The 27,212-nt window shown below is 43.0% G+C and overlaps 1 protein-coding gene across 1 annotated transcript in view; it reads right to left on the bottom strand.

The window, feature by feature from the left end:
* The window catches only part of LOC102926594 (scavenger receptor cysteine-rich domain-containing protein DMBT1-like), a 120,115-nt gene that overhangs the window by 73,133 nt on the left and 19,770 nt on the right, over positions 1-27,212 (bottom strand). The window contains exons 4-17 of the mRNA XM_076553836.1: positions 26,330-26,359; positions 24,721-24,783; positions 19,920-19,985; positions 16,502-16,561; positions 13,404-13,721; positions 11,632-11,658; positions 10,160-10,201; positions 8,794-8,941; positions 6,463-6,653; positions 5,444-5,473; positions 2,769-2,810; positions 2,457-2,528; positions 1,549-1,866; positions 560-589 (exon numbers count right to left, since the gene is read on the bottom strand). Coding sequence (XP_076409951.1) covers positions 560-589; positions 1,549-1,866; positions 2,457-2,528; positions 2,769-2,810; positions 5,444-5,473; positions 6,463-6,653; positions 8,794-8,941; positions 10,160-10,201; positions 11,632-11,658; positions 13,404-13,721; positions 16,502-16,561; positions 19,920-19,985; positions 24,721-24,783; positions 26,330-26,359 — 1,437 coding nt within the window. The remainder of the gene's footprint in view (positions 1-559; positions 590-1,548; positions 1,867-2,456; positions 2,529-2,768; positions 2,811-5,443; positions 5,474-6,462; positions 6,654-8,793; positions 8,942-10,159; positions 10,202-11,631; positions 11,659-13,403; positions 13,722-16,501; positions 16,562-19,919; positions 19,986-24,720; positions 24,784-26,329; positions 26,360-27,212) is intronic.

The raw sequence follows: 27,212 nt of genomic DNA, 5'->3' as shown, positions 1-27,212 counted from the left end.
GTCTATTCACTAGTAAAATACATACATCAGTACAATGTATTATTCCACACTATGATAATACCATGAAGGCAAAGGACAGGGTGTTAGAGGATAATGACAGAGAGGAAGATCCTGGGAGAGAGCTCTTAAAAACTCAAGAAGGAGCTAATCAGTTGGAAGAGCCAAGGAAAGTCCTTCGGACCAGAGAGAAGAGCACAGGCAAGGAGTAAGGAGCCATGTTGCTTCTGAATGTACCTTTGCTCTTGATGGTATGACAGTGAGGAAAATGGTCAAATCTGTAGCCCACTTGTCAGGTAATTTGTGAGTGTTTTACAAAGAGCATGCAAAAACATAAAATGATGGATACACATGTGAACACACACACATACATATACACACAAAATATCACATGTAAAAACAACAACAACCAAAAGAAATTGCAGCCATACTTCCTACTGGCATTCTGTAAGTGTTTATAGTTTGAAAAATAAGTGAACTCAGAGGTGAAAGGTCAAATAGCTCAAGGATAAAGTCAAGGGCAGCCGATAGCTAACTGTCACCTATTAAAGGCACCACTGACCTGGAACATCCAACAGAGGTTTTTCAGCATCTGTAAGTAAGAAAAACAAATAGGTCAACATTTGGAGGAACTCCAGGTTTTAGTAACAGAAGATGAAGTCTGATACAAATTTATTAATCTATTATCAACCCCTTTAAAGAACAAGGTACCAGGAAAACCAAACTTATCAATAGGTCTCACATAAGCCTCTCTCTGGGGTGTTGGTGTGTAGCATGTGCAATAGTTACGCTATATAATATGCTATGCAATAGCATAGCAATGTGAGAAGATAAACAGATTAAAAGGTTGAGGTTTGAACAGTGTCTGCTCCCAGGAGCCTGAGTCTATTTACTGGTGAAATATATACACGAGTAAGATGAATTATTCCACATGGGCAGCTCTGTGGACCGCACACCCATTCCCACAACAGTGACTGATTCTTTCAAGACACATCTGTGACTGCAGCTGTTTGCTTAAAGGCATCACATCATCAGACAGGGCTATCAGTAGGCATTCCAGAGGGAACCGATGTACTCACAGTTACGAGTGAGTACACGCGTAAATCCAGGTATTTAAAAAATGCCACAGGCAATTAAAATTAGTCATGCACACACACACACACACACACACACACACACACACACACACACATACACACAAGAATTTTCTCTCTGCTATGACAAAGGAGAATGATGAGATGTGCACTTTGTTGTCAGGTACTAAGCCAGTGCTATGTAAAAAACATCTGTGCTGGAAAGAGAGCAGTCAATCTCCTAGTTCCCTAAGTGAAGAGACTGAAGCTCTGGAAACTTAGATGCTCCACAGATGCAGTCAAGAAGCTCACTGTGGCTCTGAGAGCCAGCCCCATGCTGCCCTGGTCTCCTGGCAGCAAATGAACACTATTATTTCAGCTCCCAAACACTTCCTGAATTCAGACACATTCTTTGCATGTTTTAGCAAAGCACACACTGTGAATGATTGCTTCCAAAGGAGAAAATTAGAAAGCATACCTGAACAGATGACACCAGCATCCTCATGGTGGCCACAGTTGTGGTCTTTCCAGCCCGAATGGGCACACTGGCCCAGGAAGTGCTCCACCCCAGCACACTGGAAGTTGTCTAGGAAGATATCTCCTGAACCAGGGCCAAAGTAGGCCTTGCCAAGGGCAGACACACCCTGGCCACACCCCAGCTGTCTGCATACGACCTCAGCTTCATTCAGGTCCCACAGGTCATCACACACAGTGCCCCAGGCTCCCTGGTAGAGGATCTCCACACGCCCTGAGCACCGATTGGAGCCACCCACCAGCCGCAGCTCTGGCCAGTCCCCTGCAGACAGAGACCTGGTAACTGTTGTCATCTGGGAGTATGATATCATGATATCTTTCCATGAGATGGTTGAGCTATCCTTTCCTACATTCTGTTAGGTAAAGAAAACCTGCTAGAGTCAGCCAACTAGTCAACCCCAGCTGGAGTGGGATAAATCACAAAGATTGTCAATAGCATCTAGCTCATATAAAATCCAGTAATTGCTATCAGTTATGTCAGAAGCATGAACAAATCTGTTTGGGCTAAATGCAGACAAATACAAAACTTGCACAAAACTTTGTTATTTTTGTGAGAAGCTTTCAAGTGTCACTTTTATGGTAGCTCAAGGTTATACATCAGGGTGTTGGCATGCCAACCTTATCTGTGAAGGAACTGAAAGTAGAAAAATCAAAAGGACTCTACCAAACTCTACTCAAGGCAACCAATAGGTCTACCTATTCAAGACCTCCCCACCCTCTGCTTCAGAAGTGCCTTGCTTTTGTTTTTGTTTTTCTGTTGTTCTAGTTCATGACCTGTGGGATGGCTCTGAGCCTCTGCCTATTTTGGAAAAATCAATTAGTGATTTATATGGGATGCAAACTGAACAGTACCTGGGTCAGGCACAGGAGGAAGTGAGAGACTCCCACTGGAAGTTTTTGTAGGCTGTGCAGGATTTGAGAGTTCTGAAGGACACAAAAGCAAAATCAAACAACAACAACAAAACAACCTATTTACTCAGGATACGAGAGTTGGAAGATTCTAGGGATTTGGAATGGTCTTAAATCTTAGGGCAAAGTCAACTGGTCCATTTGCAAACACATGGACTCTGTGTAATTCTAGTACACACATATTAAGCAGGTGTAGACATGGATGCTGAGATAAAGGGACACTTGGTACTCAAATGGGTGCATTCTGGGACTTACTTGGTCTTTCTGTTACTGTCTTGGAAGTTGCTGTGGGGATGGCTGTGGAGACAAGATGTGGTCTTGAAAAAAGGATTTAGGAAGTCAAGGGAAGCATCCTCAGGGTCAGTCTTTGTTGAACACCCAGACTCCCACTGTGTCTTTAACCCTGTCACTTACATAATAGGGGATGTCCTAAGTCAAATCCTCTCTTCATAGGGGTCTTACGTTTCTCAGAAGTATGGGAGCCAACTGAAATGGCATACCCCTCTGCCTCCTCACCAAAAATATAACTTTGTAATTCGTGCTAAAATGCACACATTCATAGACCATGTCTTTCTGGGAGGAACCATCCCCCCTTTACTTTCTTCTTGTGATGGTGAGTCTTAATTTCAACTTAGTTTTTCTTGCAAAGATCTTTCTACCTCCTCAGTTAGCTTTATTTCTAGATATTTTATTTTTAGAAGCTATTATGAATGAGAGTGTTTCTATGATTTCTTTCTCAGTAAGTTTTTTATTGGTATATAGAAAGCATATATATGATTTTCATAACTTGATTTTATATGTGTCATTTCACTAAAAGTCTTGATCATTTCTAGAAGTTTTCCGTTGGCACTTTTGGAATCATCTGCAAATAGGAATAATTTGACCTCTTCTTTTCCCATTTGTATCCCTGTAATTCCCTTCTCTTGTCTTATTGCTTTAGCTAGTGCTTCAAGAAATGGAGGATTGCGGGGTGGTGGTGGCGCATGCCTTTAATCCCAGCACTCGGGAGGCAGAGCCAGGCGGATCTCTGTGAGTTCGAGGCCAGCCTGGGCTACCAAGTGAGTTCCAGGAAAGGCACAAAGCTACACAGAGAAACCCTGTCTTGAAAAACCAAAAAAAAAAAAAAAAAAAAGAAAAGAAAAGAAAAGAAATGGGGGATAGTGGACATCCCTGCCTCATTTCTGATTTTAATGGAAATGCTTTAAGATTTTCTCCACTCAGGATGATGTTGGCTGTGGGTTTGTCATAGACAGCCTTTATTATGTTGAGGTGTGCTCCCTTCGGTCTTAATGTCTCTGGGACTCTTATCATGGGGACATGCTAAATTTTGCCAAATATCTTTCCTGATCTATTGGGATGATCATGTGATTTTTGTTTCTAAGTCCATTTATGTGATTTATTACATTTATGACTGACTTACATGTGCTAAGCCATCCCTGCATCTCTAGAGCAAACAGACTTTATCATGGTGGATGATCTTTCAGACATGTGCCCTATTCAGTTTGCTAGGATTTTATTAAGGATTTTTACATTTATGTTCACTGGTAACACTGCCTGTAGTTTTCTTTTGTTGTTGATGTGTTTCCCTGGTTTTGTTTGTTATTAGAGTAACACTGGCTTTATAGAAGGAGTTCTGGAGGGATCCTTCTCTTTCTAGTTTTCTGAATAGATCTCCTTAGAAAGTTTGATAGAATTCTTCTGAGAATCTATCTGGGCATTTTTGAGGCTTTTTTAAATTACTGTTTTAATTTCCTTATTTCTTATGGATATTTGTAGGTTAATGATCTCTACTTGGTTAACTTTGGTCATTTGGAAGAACATAGAAATTTGTTCATTTCTTTTATAATTTTATGTTAATGGAGTTGTTTTTTTTTTAATCTAGGGATTTTTTCTTTTACCTTAGTAGGTTTTTAAAAAGTATTCTCTTATTCTTAATTTCATTGGCTTATGGTTCCATGCTCATTTCTGATTCTGTTAACTTGGATAATCTCGTTTCTTTCGATTAGTTGAGTCAAGGGTCTGTTGTTAGTTGAGTCTAGTTCTTAAAGAACGAGCTCTTAGATTCATCAATTCATTGTATTGTTTTCTTTGTTTCTATTTTTATCAATTTCTGCTCCCGATTTTTATTATTTCTAGGAGACTAACTTCTGGGAGTATCTGTGAAGTCATTCCCATAGAGGTTTAACTGAAATGGGAAGACACATCCTGGACATAGGCATGGTTTTTTCATGGGTCATGGTCCCAGACTGAATAAAAAGGGGGAAATGAGCCAACAGCCTGTATCCACATCTCTCTGCTTCCTGACTGTGGATGCCATGTTAGTCCCAGCCACCACAGCTAGAGCCACTCTCTCTATAATGCCTTCCATCATGATGGACTACACCTCGAGCTGTGAGACAAAATGGACCCTCCTTCCCAAAGTTGCTTCTGTCAGGTATTTTATCAGTCACAAGAAAAGGAACTAACATGTATCTGCTGTGCTAACTCTTAGATGTGGAATATCTAATTAAGTACTTCTTGTTATCCTTGTTAAAAACAAGGAATTAGAAGATCAAATAGACAATTATCAACATCAAGTGACCTGATGGTTGATTAAATGTAACTTGGTTGCAGTGTGACTGGGCATTAGATTTACACAGAAACTCTGCAGACAGAACCTCTCTTATACTAGGAATTAGGAAACAGGAGAGTGAGAGAAAAAGCCAACAGCAAGAACACCAGGGAGGCTGGGCATAGTGGTGTACTGGGGAGGCAGAGGCAGGCAGATCTCTGTGAGTTTGAGGCTAGCCTGGTCTACATAGTGAGTTCTAGGACAGCCAGGGCTACATAGTAAGATCCTGTTTAAAAAAAAAAAAGCACCAGGAGCAGGGGCAGAGGAAGAAACATGAACTAAAAATGATGATTAAGTAATGACATGGGCGTTGACTCACTGATCAAATATGGGGTCTTCGATGTCATCTCTGCAAAAACAAGGAAGCGATAATCAACAGGTGCTTGATGCCAGTTCTGGAGACGCGTTTGACCCCTGTTTTGGTGTCCTTCTCCTCTGTCTTGCAGTGTGTCGCCAGCATGCTCAGTGAGTCAGCCTGACCCTAATGGCCCTGGAGACTGTGTTAGCACTGTCTTCGACCAAAGAGATATGAGGCCTGCCTGGTATCTCTAGGTAGAGAGTAGTGTAGAACCCCAGGTAATTACCGAACCTCGGAAGCCTCAGTTTTCCCCTCGGTAAAAAGGGACGATCCATGGGTTCGTGTAAACTCAACACATGCAAGGAGCTTAAAACGCTAGCAAATGAATAATCAGTAAACATCAGCTGTTATCGTATTTGGCTCACAATTGTTTTAATTGATCTTGCTTAACTTGTGCGTACTGTGCTGTAACAGAGACACTCAGCTTAGCTTCTGCCTTCCCAGCATGCCCTGCTCCCATTTCCAGCACTGATCTCACTTCTCAAGTCCTCTTGCTGTTTCTCCATGAACAGCTTACCCAATGTGACAGCCAAATCCAAAATTGATCTCCCCTGCTGTTTTCCTTGGTGTTTGAAGCCTTTAGTGCTCCTGTCTTTTCTAATGTCCCTTTTTGATATGAATATATGTGTCTGTGTAGCACATTCTAGTACACACACTATTTTATTGGCCTGCCTTAATTTAGTATATTCCATTTACCTTCTGATTGTGTCTTGTATATTAATCTTGAACTCCTTATATGTTGTGTACATGTCTCAGAAAGGACCTAAAGGAACACATCTCCTTCCTCTGTATAATCTAAAGCACCCATCTGGGACTAGAATCAGAGTGTTATCAGAAATGACTCCTTAATGACCCATCTTGTGTTGTGTGAAGCCCCGCAATGGATTTCCCATCAGTCAAATGGCTTGCTTAAGGTCACAGAGCAAATGATGGCACATCACCAAAAAATTCAGAGCTGTGACTCCATGCCATCTTCTTACCTTTGGCTTCAAAATAGTAATAAGCCATGAAGTTTTTCCCAATGTTGTTCATGCCTCGGAAATACACAAGGGTCATTGAGCTGGAGTGGGATGCAAAGGTGATGTGCACCCCACTGCAGGGTTTCCCCAGGGACTTTGTGGAAGATGGAGGGCCATCCAGGATTTCAAAATACTCATTGGTGCAGTCAAGTCTGGGGAAGCAAATATCATGAATGTCTCCTAATCTCCTCATCAGGAAGTTAGGAGGTACTTGGGGAGCCCTGCTTTATTTTGTATGAGTAAGAATGCTGAGGACAAGCTCAAATCCTGTCTGTGATGCAGACACAGTATGATCCTTTCATCTTGTATTTTTCCCTTGAAAAATACTGTCTGAAAGGAATGGGGTTTTTAGCTGATGGGAAGGACAGAAGACTGACTTTAGTGGACCCTGTGGGGGAATGGGGGCTGCTGGGACCACAGAGTACTTTACAGTTTTAGGCCAATAGCTAATCAAGGTCATTTCATCATGTGATGTTTGCGAGGAAAAGTCTAAAATGAGGAATTTTAGGGTTTGGTTGTTCATGAGGCTGGTAACAGAATATAGCTGCAGGTTCAAATCCACCCAGACGCCTAACAGACAAGCTTTGGCAGCTAGCAGTGGGACCCAGATCTGCTCCAGTGGGACCCAGATCTGCTCCAGTGGGACCCAGATCTGCCCCAGTGGGACCCAGATCTGCTCCAGTGGGACCCAGATCTGCTCCAGTGGGACCCAGATCTGCTCCAGTGGGACCCAGATCTGCTCCAGTGGGACCCAGATCTGCTCCAGCGGCTTTGTGGACGCTATCTGCTTTGCCAGCTCTGTGTTTCTCTGTGAACTTCCATGTGGCTGTCGCCAGTGCTGTTTCCACATCACCATCCCAACAGCCATCTATTCCAAACCATCTTTAAATTAAGCACAATTTAAGACACATAAATGATTTGGTGTTTTCTTCGGGCTAAATATAACTTTATATTTATATAAAGTTAAACATAACTTTAATCTGTGAATGACTTCGTTTTTGTGTATTTACAATATTAAAACCTAAAATTTCCTCAGATTCTGTATCTTCCGCCAGATAGCCAGAACACATGAAGTGTCTGTGTATGTGTGTGTGTTCCTCTCTCTGTCTCTCCTATCCAAAGAATGTATAGTGAATTTTTTAAATTAAAAATGCACGGAAGTATGAATATGATCAAAATATATTGTTACATGTATGAAATTCTCAAAAAGTATATGAAATATTACATTAAAAAGTAAAGTCACATCTTGGAAAAATTCACAAACATACAAAAAAGCAATCATATTTCTTTATATATATAATGAAAGTGTGAAAAACAATATAATTCACAACCATTCCAACAGCAGCAAAGGAAAGTAGTATCTATATATACAAGCTTGTAAAGAGGTAGTCTAAAATCCCACACACCACCTAGGGCAAGGTGAAGCCGGGTTACATGTGTTGCTGGTGGGAAGATGAAGTGATAGTCATTATGGGAAAGTCTCTCTGTCCTAAGAAGCTGTGTACTTACCATACAATGTAGCAGTCACATTCATGGACATTGGACTCTGAGAAATGAACTTACATTGATGTAAAACCTTCCCTGAATGTTCTGAGAAGTTTCATTTGAAGTCATTGAAGACTAGTAACAAGCCAGATATTTCTCAGAGGGGAAAGGATTAACCAAGGCTGGCTCAACCATATTAACGAAACCCTTTTCCACAGTAAAGAGCAACGGTCCCCAGATACCACAGCAACCTGAATGGATCTTAGGGGCACTATGATCCTGAGTGAAAAAAGTCAGATCTCTACCAAACTGTATGCTGTATGATTCCATTCACAGAACATTCTTGAAATGACAACAGGTAGGGGTGGAGAACAGATCACAGATAAGGGACAGAAAAGGGGTAATCTGGAAATACAAAACGTGAAAGGGAAGTTCCTTTGTGTAATGGACCTGGAATGGAACAGTGATTTTGTGCAGTTATTCACAGGATTAAACTGTGTGGAACAATCCACCCCCATCCTCACACAAATAATTGCATATAAAATTTTTTGAGAATTGAATATGGGTTTTGGTCCAGTTAACATTCACACTGATAACAATTTGGTGGCTTTGATAATATTCTACCACTGGGAGATGCTTGAGAGTGGTACACAGGGCTATGTATTACTTTTGAAATTTCCTCTATGCTCACAGTTATTTCAAAATAAAAAGCTGAAAATATATGAAGGACTCTTTTGAATACAAGAATCAATGTAGGGCTGAATGATCAGAAATGCACAACATACTTACATAGTGTGTATCACTTACTCAAGAGACGGGAATGCCAGCCTTACACGGTCAGAGGCGTTTGCCCTGATTTCCCACACACAGGTTATGTTGTCATGCATTTCATTCATTGGGGGGTTCTTAATTTTTCCAGGAGCACTGGTAATCACACCACCACAAGGAGATCTTCCTAAAAGAAGAAAGAGGTATGGTAACAAAAACTGCATGAGACCACAGCAGTCAACACGCCAACATGGGTGGAAGAAAGGTTCACAAGGCCCCACCCCTGGCTGAAGAATGGCAGTCAGACAATGACTCCCAACAGAGCATCAGTTTTATTTACCGATGAGGCCCCTGATAGGTTGTTCTTCTCAAGTGATCAGCCCTAAACCCTTGTACAGATGGGCAACACTAACTGAACCAGATAGGTAGGTAGGTAGATACATAGATAGATAGATAGATAGATAGATAGATAGATAGATAGATAGATAGATAGATAGATTGATAGATAGGGACATGGGAACATGGCATAGATTTGAGAGGCAGATTTGGGGATCATGGATTTGAGGATCATGGGAACATAAGGGATCAGAATGGTTGAGTCAGAGGAGGGACAGAGAGGGAGAGCAATGAAAGAGATATCTTGATAGAGGGGGCCATTATGTGATTAGAGAAAAACCTGGTGGCATGGAAACTCCCAGGAATCCACAAGGATGACCCCAGCTAAGACTCATAGCAATAGTGGAAATGGTGCCTTAATTGGTCTTCTGTAATCAGATTGGTGACCACCCTAATTGTCATCATAGAACCTTCATCCAGTAACTGATGGAAGCAGATGCAGAGATCCACTGCCAAGCACTTGGCTGAGCTCTGGGAGTCAAGATGAAGAGGGAGAAGGGATTATATAAACAAGGTGGTGGGGAGGGGGCGGTTTCAAGAACATGATGGGGAAACTCACAGAGAGAGCTGACCTGAGCTCCTGGGAGCTCACGGACTCTAGACCAACAGCTTGGGAGCCTGTATAGGACCGACCTACGCCCTCTGCATGTAGGTGATAGCTGTGTAGCTTGGTCTGTTTGTGGCTCCTAGCAGTGGAACCAAGATCTGTCCCTGGTACATGAGCTGGCTTTTTGGAACCTGTTCTCTATGCTGGGATGCCCTGCTCAGCCTTGATGCAGTGGGGAGGAGCTTGGTCCTGCCTCAATTTGATATGCCAGGCTTTGTTGACTCCCATGGGAGGCCTTACCCTTTCTGAGGAGTGGATGGGGAAGGGTAGAAAGGAAGTAGGGGAGGGAACGGGATGAGAGGGAGGGAGGGAAAACTGTGGTTAGTATAGAAAATAAAATTTAAAATTTGATTAAAAATTTTTTTAAAAGAAAGAGGATATCCAAGGACGTTGAGTTCTCACCTGGAACCACTGTGTCTTTTTCCATGACAGCAAATGGGCCATCTGCCAAACACAAAAAGAACATGTGGACCAGCAGCTGACACAGGACTACATAACAGTCTGTGTTCAAGAATCATTTATGGCAAATACAGTGCCTCGGGCCCTCCGGGACTCCTGAGCCCATCTCTAGAGGAGAGGCCCGAGCATCTAACAGCTCTGTGCCACAATACTCAAGCAGTGCTGAAGAGCTGACGAGATCCCTCCTAGACTTCGATGTATTACTCTCTTGTCACACATAAAAACAGGATAATTTTTAAATCAAGAGTTTAAAACAAAAACCCAAGAGCTCCAGCTCCTAAAGCCTCAGTAACCCACGGGGCTGGGGGTTGTAAGCTTAGGAAGTAGCAATAAGAAGACACACCACCTCAGGGGCCAGAGTAATGGCTCAAACGGTGAAGCGCTTGCCCTGCAAGCACAGTTCAGTCTCTAGAGCCCGTGTACAAACAAGCTGGTTTAGTGACACACACTTGCAATCCTAGTGCCAAGGAGGCAGACTCGGGTGGGTCCCTGGGGCTCACTGGCCAGCCAGACTAGCCCACCAGTGAGCTCTGGGCCAATGAGAGTTTTTGTCCAAAAAAAATTAAGATGGACAGTGCCTTGAGGTTGTCTTCTGACACACATTCACACACATAAACATGCATGTGCACCTATATTCACAAGAACAGAAACACACACACAAACAAACACAAACATGTATGTGCATGTGCACCCACATTCACAAGAACAGAAACACACACACACACACACACACACACACACACACACACACACACACACATTCAGTTTTCCTTTGACTCGGTGTTGCTAAGAGATACGGAGTCAGGGCTTAAAGATGCAGGGCCTCTTCCAGGCTCCCAACATCTCCCCTCTAGCAACTCTCAGCTCAGTATCATCCATTGCAGATCATCCCTTCTGGATCAATTTGATCCCTCCAGCAGGGGTGACTGCTAGAGGAGGATGTAATGAAACTTTTCTAGACCTTGGGACACCCAGCTTTATTCCTAACTCACTCTCTGACTGAGAATTATCTAAGAGTACGACATCAAGAGACCTCAAGGTCTGATGAGAAAGGGGGAGACTGGGCATGGGACACTCCAGGGAGGATGAAGGAATGCCAATAGCGATGGATGCTTTGTGGAACTAGGGCTGAACCTGTCTCGATGCACACCTCAAAACCGACTGGACAAAATATTCACAGAAGTCTTAGATGTCAATTATCCTGTGTGTAGGATACACAGCAGAGGAGATGAAGGGTGGTGGGGCTGGGCCAGACAGTGAAGGCACTGTCTACTCTCCTCTTACGCTATCAAGTGATTACATGTCTTGTCTATCTGCTACTCCACTGCCTTGGAGAATATGACAAACCCAGTTTCCAGCAGAACCTCTTCCCCAAGCCTCCAGTGAACCACATACATAAACATCGTCTTTCGTACCTGATAGTGCCGTTACATATTCAGCATCTACAAAAACGAGATATGAAAACATCTGCTGAGTGGCATACTGGCATATGTTCAGTGGTTATTTTTACACATAATGTGATAATTAGTTCATCTTTTACATATGAGCAACACCAATTGGACTCAGATATGTAGATATATAGATTGATGGATGGTTAGATAGATAGATAGATAGATAGATAGATAGATAGATAGATAGATAGATAGATAGATAGATAGATGATAGATATAGATAGGTTCGATAGATAGATAGACAGACAGACAGACAGACAGATAGATAGAGACATGACATAAATTTGGGAGGGAGATTTGGGGATCAAGGGAGGAGTTAGAAGGGTGAGGTGGGATGGATATGATGCAACTATACTATACTCAATGTGCGAAATTCTAAGAAAGGGGTGCTTTGAACCTTTAGCATTCATTGTTCAGTTTACTAATTTTATAATTCACACTTTTTTCCTTTTCACTTTCCCAAAAAAGAGGTTTTACTGCTCAGCACTTTGTTGATGTGCCTTAGGATTATTAAAGTTATAAACTTTAAGCTATTGGCAAACATGTGTCTGAAGTTAGTAACCTTTCTCATCTCTATAGAGACTTCCTGTCCCCTGCTAGGAAGACAGACATGGATCAGACCTTTCTCTCTCATTATGGAATGGAAATGGGAATTACCTCACTGGGATAGTATTTTTCTCTAGCCATTTCCCACTTGGAAGGAAATGTCTTGGCCACATCTCACATTTCAACCATGTCCTACCCATCCATCGGCCTCTGTCTCTATGCACACCTCAAAACTGACTGAAAAAAGTATTCACAGAAGTCTGAGAAGTCAATTATCCTGTGTGTAGGATGCACAGTAGAGGAGGTGAAGGGTAATGAGGCTGAGTCAGATGACCTTGAAGGCACTTTATACTTTCCTCTTAGACAATCAGGTGATTACATGTCTTGTCTATCTGCCACTTCACTGTCTTGGAGAATATGACAAACCCAGTTTCCAGCAGAACCTCTTCCCCAAGCCTCCAGTGAACCACATACATAAACATCGTCTTCCCTACCTGGTAGTGACCTTGTTACATATTCAGTGTCTACAAAAGTGAGACATGAAAACATCTGCTGTGAGTGAGTGGCACACTGGCATGTGTTCACTGGCTATTTTTACACATAATGTGATAATTAGCTCATCTTCATTGTCAAAGTAACTAGATTTGGAACCACCTTGGAGACACCTCTGGACAAGTCTACAAGGGTGTTTCCAGAAAGGTATAGCTGAGGAGGGAAGACTATAATGTGATGGATGAGGGGTCCCAGGCTGAATAAAAGGGATAAAAGTATAAAGCATCCCCCGGTCTGATGTGTGACCGCAGGTGCAACAGGATAAGCTCATTCACACTTCCATCACAATGATAGACGTTATCCTCACATTGTGAGCCCAACACACCCTTTCTTCCTTTCGCTTTTGTTAGTATTTTGCTACAGCAGAGAGAACAGTAACTAAGACAGCAGAGAGAACAGTAACTAAGACAGCAGAGAGAACAGTAACTAAGACAGCAGAGAAAACAATAACTAAGACAGCAGAGAGAACAGTAACTAAGACAGCAGAGAGAACACTAACTAAGACAGCAGAGAGAACACTAACTAAGACAGCAGAGAGAACACTAACTAAGACAGCAGAGAGAACAGTAACTAAGATAGACCTGAAGGGTGTTCTCTTGGAGGGGCCGAGGCTTGGCTCTAAAGGGCATGGGCTTTACCTGAACAGATGACACTGGCGTCTTCACTGTGATCACAGTTGTGAGAGAACCAGCCAATGTGGGAGCATTCCTCCAGGTGCTCTTCATGTCCCTTGCAATGCACATTGTCAAGGAGAATCTTCCCAGAACCTTCCCCAAAGTAAGCTTCACTCAGGGCTGAAACAGCCCAGCCACACCCCAGTTGCCTACAGATGATGTTTGCTTCTGGGAGGTCCCAGAGGTCATCACACACAGTCCCCCAGACTCCTTGGTAGAAAAGTTCTACACGGCCCGCACATCTCCCATGGTTGCCTGCCAGCCGCACAGGGACCCAGCCTCCTGGGGAAGAAAAAGGGGCAGGGAAGTGATAGTGGTCTTCTCAGTCAGCTGATGGCTATTGTCTACAACCCAGTCTGGTATTATCTTCCTTGACTACCCAAAGCAACCTATGCAATTATCCCACTGTGTCTGCTCCATAGAACCTATGGTACTTTCCTTATCTGCATCCTGTTTCAAGATAGCTTCACAGTGATGAATCATTTGTGGAAATAGCTATTATTCTCTTTCCTTATGTTCTTTGCAATACGACACTGAGATGCTCCCAGTGAGAAGCCAGGCTTCTTTCCTCCTCTATTGACATTGTGCTCAGGGCCTTTGGTGCATCTTGACTTTGAGAGCATGCAGATGTAGCTTACTCCCTGGGTACCCTAGAGCATCATGTGAATAAGCATAGGCAAGCATGCTGGGTGATGAAGGACACATGTAGCTGGTCATTTCACTCACTTCAGGTGGTAGCTATATTGCTTCCAGACATGTAAGGGAGCCGATTCTAGGATAGGCATCTTCAGCTGACTTTCCAGTGACCCACACTCATGAGAAAACCAAAGCCACAGTCAGCAAGCCTGGCCTAGAACAGCAGAACTGCCCAGCTAACTTGTAAACTCATAAGCAATAATTTAAAAGGGGGAGGGTATTTCATACCTCTGTATTTTGGGAATGGTTTTACATGGCAAAGGATAACTTAAAAATTTCTTTATCCATATTCCCTGTAGATAACCTGCTCTACTCATAGCCAAAGGAAGACCTGGACCAGGGTCACATATCCTGGAATGGAGCCTGCCTGTTTAGGGTATCAAGAGGAGTTCCCATTGACTCCAGAAGAACCAGTGCACAGCTGCACTGTGTCAGGTTCCTTCTGGGTATCTGGAGAGCAAAGGAGAGCTGTAAGATATAGGGGCAGAAACTTCCCCTGTGGGTAGCTGTAAGTCATACAGAAAGGTAAGTGAATAGAGAAGTTTCTAGGGTAGTGGCTCAATGCTTGGGAGGCTTAGGCAGGTGGGGTCTTACCATGAGTTTCAGACCAGTCTGGGCTACAGAGTCAGACCTTGTCTTTAAAAAAAAGTAAAAATAGAAGTGGTATAGCTGGGTCATGTGATAATTCTCTTTCTTTCTTTCTTTCTTTCTTTCTTTCTTTCTTTCTTTCTTTCTTTCTTTCTTTCTTTTCTTTTTTCTTTCTTTCTTTCTTTCTTTCTTTCTTTCTTTCTTTCTTCCTTCCTTCCTTCCTCTCTCTCTCTCTCTCTTTCTTTCTTTCTTTCTTTCTTCCTTTCTTTCTTCTTTCTTTGAAATTTCCAAACTGATTTCCAAAGTACCTGCACTAGTTTATACCCCCACTAACAGTGTGTAGGGGTTCCCCTCTTGCCACATCCATGCCAACATTTGTTGTCATTTGTGTCCCTGATGATGGTCATTCTGGCTGGGGTGAGGTGGAATCTTGAAGTAGTATTAATTGGCATTTCCCTTGTAGCTAAGGATGTGGCACACTCTTTGAAATATTTACTGGCCACATGTATTCCTTCTTTGGAGACCTTTATAGATCTTGCTACAGAGACACTTGCACATCCACATTCGTTGTCTCTTTATTGACAATAGATAGGTGTCGTGGTATTGTGTTCCCCAAAATATTGTACACCATAATAAACTTATCTGGGGTCAGAGAACAGAAAAGCCACTAGATACTTAGGATAGGCAGTGGTAGCACACACTTTTAATCCTAGCATTCCAGAAGCAGAAATCCATCTGTTCAAGGATACAGCCAAGCATGGTGACTCATGCCTTTAATCCCAGAAAGTGAGCCTTCAATCCCAAGGAGTGATGGTAGAAAGCAGAAAGGTATATAAGGTGTGAAAAACAGAAACTAGAAGCATTTGGCTGGTTAAGCATTTGTCTGGTTGAGCATTTGGATGGTTAAGCATTTGGATGGTTAAGCTTTTAGGTTTTGAGCAGCATAGTTCAGCTGAGATTCATTCTGGATGAGGACTCAGAGGTTTCCAGTCTGAGAAGTTGGCCAGGTGAGGTTAGCTGTGGCTTGTTCTGTCTCTCTGATCTTCCAGTGTTCACCCCAATACCTGGCTCAGGTTTGATTTTATTAATAAGACTCTCTAAGATTCCTGCTACAGATAGGAAATGGAATTAACCTAGATATGCATTGGTTGATGGATACATAATGAATATGTGGTACATTTACATAATTGGATATGACTCTGCTATAAAGAAATCATGAAAATTGCAACTAAATAGATGGAATGGGGAAAATTACACTTAGTGAGGTCACCCAGGCCCCAAAAGACAATTGTTGTATGTTATCACTCACAGGCAAGTGCTAGCTTCAAATCATGTATTTTATGAGTTTACCCTGGAATTCACATGAAACTCGGGAAGTTCGGAGGCCAGTGGATGGATTGATGAATTTAGGGAGGAGAAAATTGATTATAGATGAAATGAAAGGAGAGAGAGAATGCTGAAGGCATAAAGGAGGAGGAACCATTCCCTAAGCAGGTGGCCTTGGGCTATATAAGAAAGCAACCTAGGTATGAACCTGATCAAGGCAGCAAGCAGCCTTGATTTCTGCATCAGGATCCATCTTGACATCCTGCCCTGACTTTCCTCAGTGATAGACCATAACCTGTAAACTGAAATCATCCCCTTTCCCCTAAGCTGCTTTTGGTCAGACTGTTTTATCACAGCAACAGAAAAGAAACTAAAACACAATGCAGCACAAAGGCTTTTCTCCTCTCACTTATGGAAGAGACATTCTCAGGAGGAAAAGCAAACCAACCAACCTGATGGTTTGGATGACTCGGGATCTGTTGCTGGAGTGTGGTCTGGGGAGCCGTCAGCACCTTCTGAGTAAAAGGAAACCAGCATTAAGGTCCAGAACAATGTTTACATTATGGTCATAATAACTTATATTTCTGAAAAGATAAAACAGCATTGATGTCTGAGGAAATTACAGCCTCACACTGCTGCAAACAATTCCTGACTTCCATGACTAGATTAGAGCTCATCAACTACTTGGAGACGATTGATATTTCCTAATCAGCTCTTACAGGACAGGACAATAGAGAGCTCTTGATAGAACTCATTTGACACATTTGACATCCCATTGCCTGAATATCCCATTCTCTGCTAAAGTAATCTCCAGTCCTGCCATGGATACATCTCTTTGACTGTAATTAGCATGTACTTTACTCTCCTAGCCCAGGGAGATCTACTGTAATCCCACAAAACAAATTTTAAAAGGGGAAGTTTACCTAACGCAAACAGGGAAAGAACTTGGTCAAGCCTCACAATGTATGTGTGAGGATGCTGCAACCCCAGACTCTGCAGTGGGAACAGAAACAAGAGCACCAGAACTGGGTCTGCACTCAGCGCTGAGTGCTGTGCCCTTCACCCATCTGTTATGCTGAGATTTAAGCAGCACCTCTCTAGGCTTGAAGGTGATGGTAGATCATTCAAAACCAGCCTCTGTAGATTGTTTGAAGCCTGGTTCAACAGTTCATTTTCATACCACATCCATTACACGAATAAACCAGAGGCAGAAGTCAATGTAGAAGAGATTCAGAAACCAGTGTTACCTGAGGGCAGGGAGTGTGTGTGTGTGTCTGTCTGTCTGTCTGTCTGTCTGCACATGTGTGTTGCTGCTGTTAGAGGGCCTGTTAGAGGACCGAGAGAAGATATCATCTCTCCCAGAAGTGAGTCAATGACCCATTCAATCTATAGAACTCTTGGAATGCAAAAGACCCCCTTAGCAGAACAGAGGGCTCTGGAGCCCTCCTCATCCATCAGTGTGTGAATCAGTTGTTGTGGGCACATGGGACTTTCCAAATCCCTGACTGAAGCAGGAGCTGAGGGGAACAGATATTGTTGGACCACGCGTGAGTTGCCTATACATGCCCTGTGTCTCTGGCAAGTCCCAGCTACTGTCACACACTGATCCTCCCATGTGCCCTAGTGGGAAACCTCACCCACCCGGATCATCCTTCAGAGCCACACACCAGCCTCAGCCCAGAACAGTCTTCTGTAGATAGAAAATAAAGTGGGAGTTTTTCCATTGAACCTGCCTAGTTGCCTGACTTACTAGCCAGAATCGTCAGTCCTTCAGGTGTATAAGAGCATGTGGGCAAAAGTATATAATAATAATATCACGTGATGTGTTCTTTGTTAATCACTGAGCTAATCAGTCAGGCAATGGAGCACATGTTTCTAACACAATGGTACTTCACACTGATGTCAGCAAGGGATACATGAAAATTTGGGGAAACTGATTTCACTGTGTGGGACATTCCCCCTTCTCTTTCTCCCTCTCCTGCCCATCAGTTTGTGTAAAAGAGCAACTGGCTTTTAAAAAACAGTTTGGCATGATATATAGGGACTATTGTAATTTGTACTAGACCACAAAATAACATGGACAGAAATCATATAATTCATATGTATTAAAAAATGGGGGCTAGAGAGATGGCTCAGTGGTTAAGAGCACTGACTGCTCTTCCAGAGGTCCTGAGTTCAATTCCCAGTACCCACATGGTGGCTCACAACCATCTGTAATGAGATCTGGCACCCTCTCCTGTCTACATAATAAATAAATAAATCTTTAAAAAAAATGAAAAGCAGAAAGTTGTAACGTTCAGAAGAGTGATTATCTCTGAAGAAGGCAAAGGGGAGACTGGGGTGGGTAGTAGGAGCTTCATAGTAATTTATTTTTGCTTTAAAACGCTGTAACTTTTGTGGTGTGCTAGGGACAGAATCCAGAGGGACACTTGGTAGCTACCATTGAGCAGCAGTGCTAGCCCTGGAGGCTTCATCTTGGTTTGTCTGAAAAGTTCATACACGCATATAATTTATTTCAATCAAATCACTCGCCCCTCCAATTCTTTCCATATATCCCCACCACTTCTCCCTCTCAACTTCCCACGCCCTCTTTATTTATTAACTTATTTCTATTTTTAGCTCACTGAGTCCACTTAGTGCTGTCTGTGTGGACGGCTGTGGGTCATCCACTGGAGTGTGGGCAGCTTCACAGTTACCACACTGGTGAGGAAAACTGACTCTGCCCCCCTCACCCCCAACAGTCATCAGATACCAGCAGCTACTCATACGGGGGTGGGACTTCACAAGCCCCTCCCACATCCACACTGGGATCCTATCTGGCTTGATGTGACCCAGGTCTTGTGTAAGCATTCAAAGCCACTGAACCCATGTATGTAATAATAGCACAGCCATGTCAAACACATGCTACTACCTCCGGCTCTTACACTCTTTTCATCCCCTCTTCTATGAGGACCAGTGAACCTTGTAGTCAGGAGGTGTGATACAGCCGTTCCATTTGGAGCTGGCTACTCCACAGTCTCTGATTCTATGCACATTGACTAGTTGTGGGTCTCTGGATTGTTATCTACTATAAAAGGAAGCTTCTTTGGTGAGGGTTGAAAGATCTACTAACATATAGGTATAAAGATAAGAACTTAGGGCACAGTTTATTACTATGTAATAATAATAATATTAATACTATAGTAGTAATAGTAGTTTCCCCCCTAAGGTCTATGACCTAGACAGTCACATATTTTTTATTTATTTTTTGTCTATTAATGGTATTAGGCATGGGTTCCATCTTGTGGGGTGGGCTAAGTCTAATCAGAAAGTGGTTGGTCAATCCCATAACCTTTGTAACACTGTCACACCACTAGGGCACATCTTGCCAGGCCAGTTGTTACTGTCGATCATGGAAGTCACAGCTATATATGACTTTTGATTACTGTTCTCTCCCATTAGCATGCAGAGCACCTTTCAGTACCGTGAAAACTAGCCAATAGGGATGGAAGCCTTGCCTTTAACTGATTCATTTCTTGGTAAGAATGGAAACCAGTGAGATAAAACATAGGTAATAAGTAATGACATGGGGGGGGGTCTGTTTGGTGTGTGTGTGTGTGTGTGTGTGTGTGTGTGTGTGTGTGTGTGTGTGTGTGTCTTCTGAATTTTACAACATTTCCCTAGAAGAGCAAGAATAAAAAGGTTACAGGTGTCAATGTCCTGGGGTGGGGGGGTTCAGGGGGATCAACTAATCAGCCTGGTCTGGAGGATGCTTAGTCCTCTCTCACTGTGATGCTTTCTCAAGTACTTCAGCAGCCTGCAGCTGCCCTTCGCTCCTGCTCTCGCTCCTGCTGATGGTCCCCAGCTGTGGATCGTTGGAAGCTCTCTTACCTTGGAGGCTGAGCCTGGGCACATGCGCTCTTCGACTAGCAGGTGCTGAGTCAACCACAGGTAGAACTGGAATGATATGGAAATGGGGGTGAGAACTGAAGGTCTTCTCCTGAGACAAACACAGAACACATCACCAAAGAGCTCAGCTAGCATCTGGCACAGGAGTCACAGCTTGGTCTCACTTCACCCACAGCCTGGACTCACAAACTGCTTGATTTTCAGGGAAACCTGAATCAAGTTCAGAAGGCTGACAGAAAGCTACCCAGCAAGATTCTGCAGTTCTAAATGTTTCCCTCCTCTTCACTCTGCAGAGACTCCAAGCTCTCCATGAGGATCCTTGGTGTTAATAAAAACAGTCACTGAAAAACTGGACCCGTGTTATAAAAGTCGAGGTGTTCTTCAGGACACTGGTTGTCTTCACTGACCCCAGAGGACATTATGTAATCTGGTGACTTGACTGCCCCACAACCCATCTAGATAGTGAGGCTGCACACGGCAGGACTGACGCTGGAGATGTTGCTCTTACCTGACAGGACAGTTGGTAACTTCTCACCATCCAGCGATCCTAAAACACACACAAACCGTTTGTCAGAAGCACTTTCTTTTCTCATTTTCTCACTTGTGAAACATTAGCAGCACTCTCTAAAGAAGGAATTGTACAGACAAGGTTACTAACACTTCACAGAGCGATTTGCTTCTGTGTCCCACTGTCTAGCAGGATTTGGGGCCAAAAACCCAGGGTGCGTCAAGGGAGATCAAAAGCCTGTCTCCTCCTTGGACATTTTATTTGTTCAATAAACAGTGCTTTGGTGTCTAGCATGTGGCAAGCACTGGGTAGGGACAAAAAGATAAGGAGCAGAACAGATGAACACCCTCCTGGTGGGTTAAAGTGTGGCCCTGCAGATGATACTGAGCATCACATCCTCCATGTATCCCTGAACAGTACGTCTGCCCCAGCCCTGAACATCAGCCCAGCCGTTCGTTCCACAGGCCTAGAATGCTGGGCATGGCCGGTGCTGTGTACCACACCCGAGTTTTGTTGTTTCAATTCATGGTCCATTGACCTACCGGATGGTGCAAGTGGACGGGTCAGGTCTTCTGGAGTGTGGGAAGCTGGGAGAGCTATTGAAGAAACAGTACAAGGAAACTGACTTGGGGTGGTTAATATGGACTAGAAGGAGGGGGACTTCTTTGATGCTTCAAGTTTGCTGAAAAATAATTTATTACCTTTCCATTCAAATTTTTTTGAAAGGAACCACACAGCCTTGATTGATATTATGCTGGACGTGAAGACATTGGATTTTCTGTGGTTTAATTTACATGAAATATCCAGAATAGGTAAATAAACACATAGAGGAAGAAAGCAAGTTGGTGGGTGGCAGTGGTTTAGGGAGAAGGGACAGGTGGCTGTGGCTAGTCGCAGGGAATGGTTCTTCAGCGGCTTATCTCCCTCAGAGCGGTGGCACACTGCCGTTAAACCGGGTCACACCGTAGGGCACCAGCCCCGCACCAGGCTCTCTGCTAAATGCTCTGCATTAGTCCTTCTAGCAGCTCCTTGAAAGAAGTGGTTGTCCCACTTTTCAGAAGAGATAAGTCAAGTACAAGGAGGTGACAAGCCATGGTGAGGCCACAGGGGGCGGAGGCAGCAGAGAGTTAGGTCCAAACCCAGCGTCCAGGTGTCAGCTCTGAGCAGAGTGATGCTGGCTGAAGAGGCACAGCTCTTCCCTTTCTGATCAGCTCCTAGTCAGTCACTCCGATGACTCAAGAATTTTAATGCAGCTTCTCTCTCTCTCTCTCTCTCTCTCTCTCTCTCTCTCTCTCTCTCTCTCTCTCTCTCTCTCTCTCTCTCTCATTTAGAAGTGAACATAAACTGTGAACAGGGTTCTGAATTCGTTACAGAATTTACTTATTTGTATATCTGATACTTTTGCCCAGAAAGACAAATGTGATCAGTGCCTTGCTCAGCCATCAGCAGAGAAGCTTCCTCCTGCAGCAGATGGGAACAAATACAGAGACTCATAGACAGATGTTACGCAGGGAGTGAAAGACCTTAGAACACTCAGCCCTAAATGGGATGTCTCCATCAAATCCCTCTCCTCAGGCCTCAGGGAACTCCAGAAGAGTGGGTGGAGAGAGTCTAAGAGCCAGAAGAGATGGAGGACACCAGAAAACAAGGCCCTCTAAATCAATACCATCAAAGCTCACACGGACTCACAGAGACTGAGGCAGCGTGCACAGGGCCTGCACAGGTCTACACCAGGTCCTCTGTGTATATAGTATGGCTTCCAGTTTAGTATTTTTATGGGATTCCTGAGTGTGTGAAAGAGTGGGTCTCCGATTCTTGTGCCTTCTTTTGGGCTCTTTTCCTCCTCTTTCTTTGTCTTGTCCAACTCCTATGTGACAGTTTTTGTTTTATCTTATTATGTTTTATTTTGTTATGTTATTTTTTTTTTGTTTTTTGTTTTTTTTTTTGTTTTTTTTTTTGTTTTTTTTTTGGTTTTTCGAGACAGGGTTTCTCTGCGTAGCTTTGCGCCTTTCCTGGGACTCACTTGGTAGCCAAGGCTGGCCTCGAACTCACAGAGATCCTCCTGGCTCTGCCTCCTGAGTGCTGGGATTAAAGGCGTGCGCCACCACCGCCCGGCTTGTTATGTTATTTTTAAAAAAGAATTTTAATATGGCTTCTCTCTTTTGTTTGGAAGTGGACATAGAAATGTAAACTGTGAACAGCCAGAGGGTCTGCATCCATTATAGAATTTGCTTATTTATGTGTTTGATACTTCTGCTGTGGAGCGCTGGTATATGGTTGTCATGCATGCATGTCAAGCACTCTCCCAACTGAGCTATACCACCAGTCTCTACAGGGCTGTTTCATTTGTTTATTATATAAATACTATATTTGTTAACCTTGTAGGCAAATTTTATAGATAAGGAAACTGAATCCTCTGAATGGCTAAATCACAGGGTTAGAAAATTATAAAGGGTTAAATGGTAAACAGCTCTGCTCTTACTGTGCAAAAGCTGCCATAATGATCTGTATATAACTTACTGTTCCAATAAAACTTTATTCATAACAAGCAGGCAATGGGTTATAGTTTGCTAATGTCCTGTAAAGATGATTGACACAGGGCTCAGACCTGAGTTTCTTGCCTTGCTCAGGAATCTTTGCGACTTTGGTCCAGTATGTGCCGACAAGTCTCTCATGCATGCTCTTCCCCTTAGGGGTACCATCCTTGCCCAGATTCACGTCTCCTCCTGGATTCCTTATGAAGAGCTCAGGCTTACTAGGTCCAAGAACTTTGATCCCTTCCTCCTCTCAAGAGCAGGATAAGGCTGGGTTCCTGCTGCTCAGAGATTAGGGACCTGCCTAGCCTGAGCACATCCAAACACAAACAGAAAGAAAGATACTGGGAGAGAGGGTTCTGTGGGGAAGAGCTTGTAGAGATCCTGGTCTCCACACAGATGGGGTCAGGTGGGGCCTTTGGGAGCTGACAAGGCCCTGGGGCTCTGCATCCTTAGGAAAGAAGTCCCCTCATTCTTGAGGCTGTGAGGCACATCAAGCTCTGCCACTTCTGAGGCAGTGGGGGACATCTTGTGTCCTCCTGTATCACTCTCTGCCACATTCCTTTAGACCAGGTCTCCCACTGAACTTGGAACAAGAATATCTACCAGCAAGTCCCAGTGATCTCCTGTCTCTGCCCCCTTCCTCCAGCCCACAGCTCTGGAGCTATATAGGCTTGTGTGAATATGCCTGGCTATTTATGTGGGTGCTGGGGATCTGAATTCAGGTCCTGACGCTTACATAGAAAGTGCCCCTACCCACTGATCCACCCCCGCCCCCAGACCCTAAGTAATTTTTCAGAAAACAACTTCATTGAAGTATAATCAGTGTACTATGTTTTCAATGTATACAGATTAATGAATTTGGAGCCAGAATATATCTGTGGAAGCATCATCATAAGTAAGGGAATGAATCTATCTCCCATCTCCAAGTTTCCCTGTGTTCTTTGTATATTTGCAGCAAGGATGCTTACCAAGAGCCGCCCCCTTCACAAAGTTCAAGTAAACAATACTGTGTTAGTGTCCTGTAGCTCTCTAGAACTCACTCATGTTGCTACAGAAGCTTCATGCCTGCTGAACAACAGTGTCCCACGGCCCTAAGTCTTCAAAAAAGACCCAGTGTGTACTTAATGTACACAGCACATCTCAGTCCTACAGTTGTGTTGTTTTTAAGTACTCGGTGGCCACATGAACCCTGCAGAAGGAAGGGCCTGCTTTCCACCAGCCCTGTCACACTCTGAATTACATAACTCATATTTGAATTACTGAAATGACAGTGGCCACAGGACTAAGGACTAAGGAAGTTGGACTGTAATGGTGACTCCTGCTCACTACATCCAGAACAATGTGAGCCTGTGACTCACCAGCTTAGGAGAAATTAAATTCTCCTATTTCAGATTCTTCCTTGACATTACTCAGTTTCTTTTTAAACTTTACTTTTTAGTGTTCAAAGAATGTGAAGTGACCATTTGGTAATTTCTCTTTCTCTAGCACAAGTGTATCCTTTCACGTTGTACTTTTCATTTGTGAAATGTGAAGCTTTGAGTTCCAGTGTTCTTGGAACAGTAAAACTAAAGACAGTCAAATACAAAGTGAAGCTGGCAGAGTTGAGTCCCTTTTCCTCAAATCCCATGATCTCAGGTAAAGCATTATGGGTAACTTGTGGTCTCATAACCCTTGCTCACCACCATAGACAACTTAAAAAACTACAGTCAATTCAGTGATGGTGGTGATGGGGTCCTACCTGATGCAGAGGAACTCGAGGCAAGTTTAGAAGATGGCTGAGTTGAGATGGCAGCAGGCAGAACTGGAGTAAAAAAAAAACTTAACAGTAATTGTTCATGGTGATTCAAGGACAGTATGGTGTCCAGGGCCCCCCTGTGACTTCACACGTATAATTTTTCCTCAGCTCTGAAGGGCCCACCACATAAGTGATAGAAGTGCTAACCTACCTCTTGGCCACTGATCTTCCAAGCCCTAGACTGAATCAGTGTTCCCTATCCTGTTTCTGTCAGGCTTTAAGTCCAAATGCAGGTATTAGATGCTCTTCAGTGATAATTATATTCTAAGAATTGGTCCGCGCAGACCTTCAAGGTCTCCTATTTGCTTCTTATGCTTATTTTACTCAGTGTCATGACTGGAGGTTTTTGTTAGTGTATTATACTATCTGTAGGTGTCACACTGCCTGTAGGTGCCGTACTAGTGTCTATAGTGGTCACTCTAGCTGTATGTGTCATGTCGTCTCTAGGTTTGTGCTAGTGTGTAAGTACAGCAGTGTAGAGGACATCAAACTACCTGTTGCTGTCGCTGTTGATTGTCAACTTAACAGAATCTAGAATCACCTGGAAGATGGATCTATGAGAATGCCTGCAAGATGTTATCACAATTGCATTAATTGAGATGGGAAAGCCTGCCCACTCTGGGTGGCAGCATTCCCTAGGTTGGGATTCTGAACTGTGTAAGTGAAGAAAGAGGGCTGAGCAGCAGCATGCATTCATCACTCTCTGCTTCCTGATTATTGATGTGATATAATGAGCTGCTTCAAGCTTCTGCTGCATTGATTTCCACACCAGGATGAACCACACTGTGAACTGTGAGCTAAATAAACTTTCTCCCTTACATTGCCTTTGTCGGAGTGTTTTATCACAGCAACAGAAAAGAAACTAAGACTCTTTTCTGCTGTGATGAACTGTACCTCTAAACTGTAACCCAAAAGAAACCCTTCCTCTTTTAATGTGCTCCTGTCACAGCGATAATAACACTGACCCAGAAATGGATCTTCCTTTTCAAGACCTTCCAGAATAAGCATAGCTTGGACGACACCTTGCCTTTAGCTAAGTGAAACCCATTTGAGATTTAGGAATTCTAGAACTACAAGGCAAAAAAAAAAAAAAAAAGTCTACATTGTTTAAACCATCAGATTATGACAGTTTGTTATAGATGCCATAGTAAACTCATACAATAGGCTAGTATCATGTGTGAGCAAATGCATTTTCCTCCAAAGGAAATTTAAAACACGTCGTTTATCAAAATTGAGGGTTATGAACTCCCAGAGCAGCTGGTCAAACTGAGCTGAACAACTAATTATGAAACCTACATAATCAAAACATTTTCTAATATTTTCTAAAATTTAAAGTACTATAAGCTCTTTTTTAGGCAGTTAGTGAGTCTATTGTGGTGATGTGCTGGAGGTCATTCCCACACAAATTTAATATCCAGGGAAGGTTAAGACAAATCTCTTGGGGGCACAACTGAAAACCTACCTGTACATCTTCTCTCTTGGATTTAGGTGGGTAAATATACATGCCCAGGAGAAACATCAATAACAATGATAATAACAATAAATCACTTACCTGATAATATGGTTGCTGAATTTCCATCACCTAGTGATACAAATAAATCAAGATATTTCTTACTCAATTCAATTGAGTGACTTTTACTTGGCATATTTATTAGTCTAATGTGATAGGTCTGAAATACAAAACAGGAAATCAATTCCTGGTAAAATGCAGGCTCTTGGGATTAACAGGACCCAAGAAATATTTGCTGAATTGATTGTTTTGAAGATTTTCTAGGGTAAAGCCTTTAAACATGGCTCTTTGGGAAAACTGAGAGTAAGTCAGTTACCACAGGAGTTCAGGGCCATTTGTCTGTCCTGAGCAGCTGTTCACAGCTAGGCACAAAGCAAGAGGATGGTGACATGTTCAAAACTGAGATATGTTCTCAGCTCATGCTTTCCTTGGAGCTGAGTGGACCTTCAGTGGACAACTCCGCTAATCTCTTCTATACATGATTAATCATTTTATAGAACGTCATTAAATTATATTACATATTATATCATGATAATTTAAGTGTAGAAGATGATATATCATGCAACATAGTTATTGTATATGTCAGATTATTATGTACTGATGTTGACTTACAATGTGGTTACATCCTGAAAAAGACCATTAAGTCAAAAGAGCTTGAGCTAAAATATCCTAAATGAAAAGCCTTGTGTGGTGGTGTGTGCTTGTCATCCAGCTCTGGGGAAGCAGAAATAAGTAGGCCTCTGAGGTTTGCTGGCCAGCTAGCCTAGCCTGCTAGGGGAACTCCAAACCAATAAGAGATCCTGATGAAGGACACCTAGGGTTGTCCTCTACATGCATGTGCATATGGACCCAAACACACATGTCCACACACACACATATGTGTGTGTACCCCACATGAGAACATGCACATACCTCCACAAAATAT

This window comes from Peromyscus maniculatus, chromosome 1, assembly GCF_049852395.1.
Source record: "Peromyscus maniculatus bairdii isolate BWxNUB_F1_BW_parent chromosome 1, HU_Pman_BW_mat_3.1, whole genome shotgun sequence".
Taxonomy (NCBI): Eukaryota; Metazoa; Chordata; class Mammalia; order Rodentia; family Cricetidae; genus Peromyscus; species Peromyscus maniculatus.
Note: the sequence above shows the minus strand (reverse complement) of the source record. Positions and strands in the feature narration are given on the sequence as shown.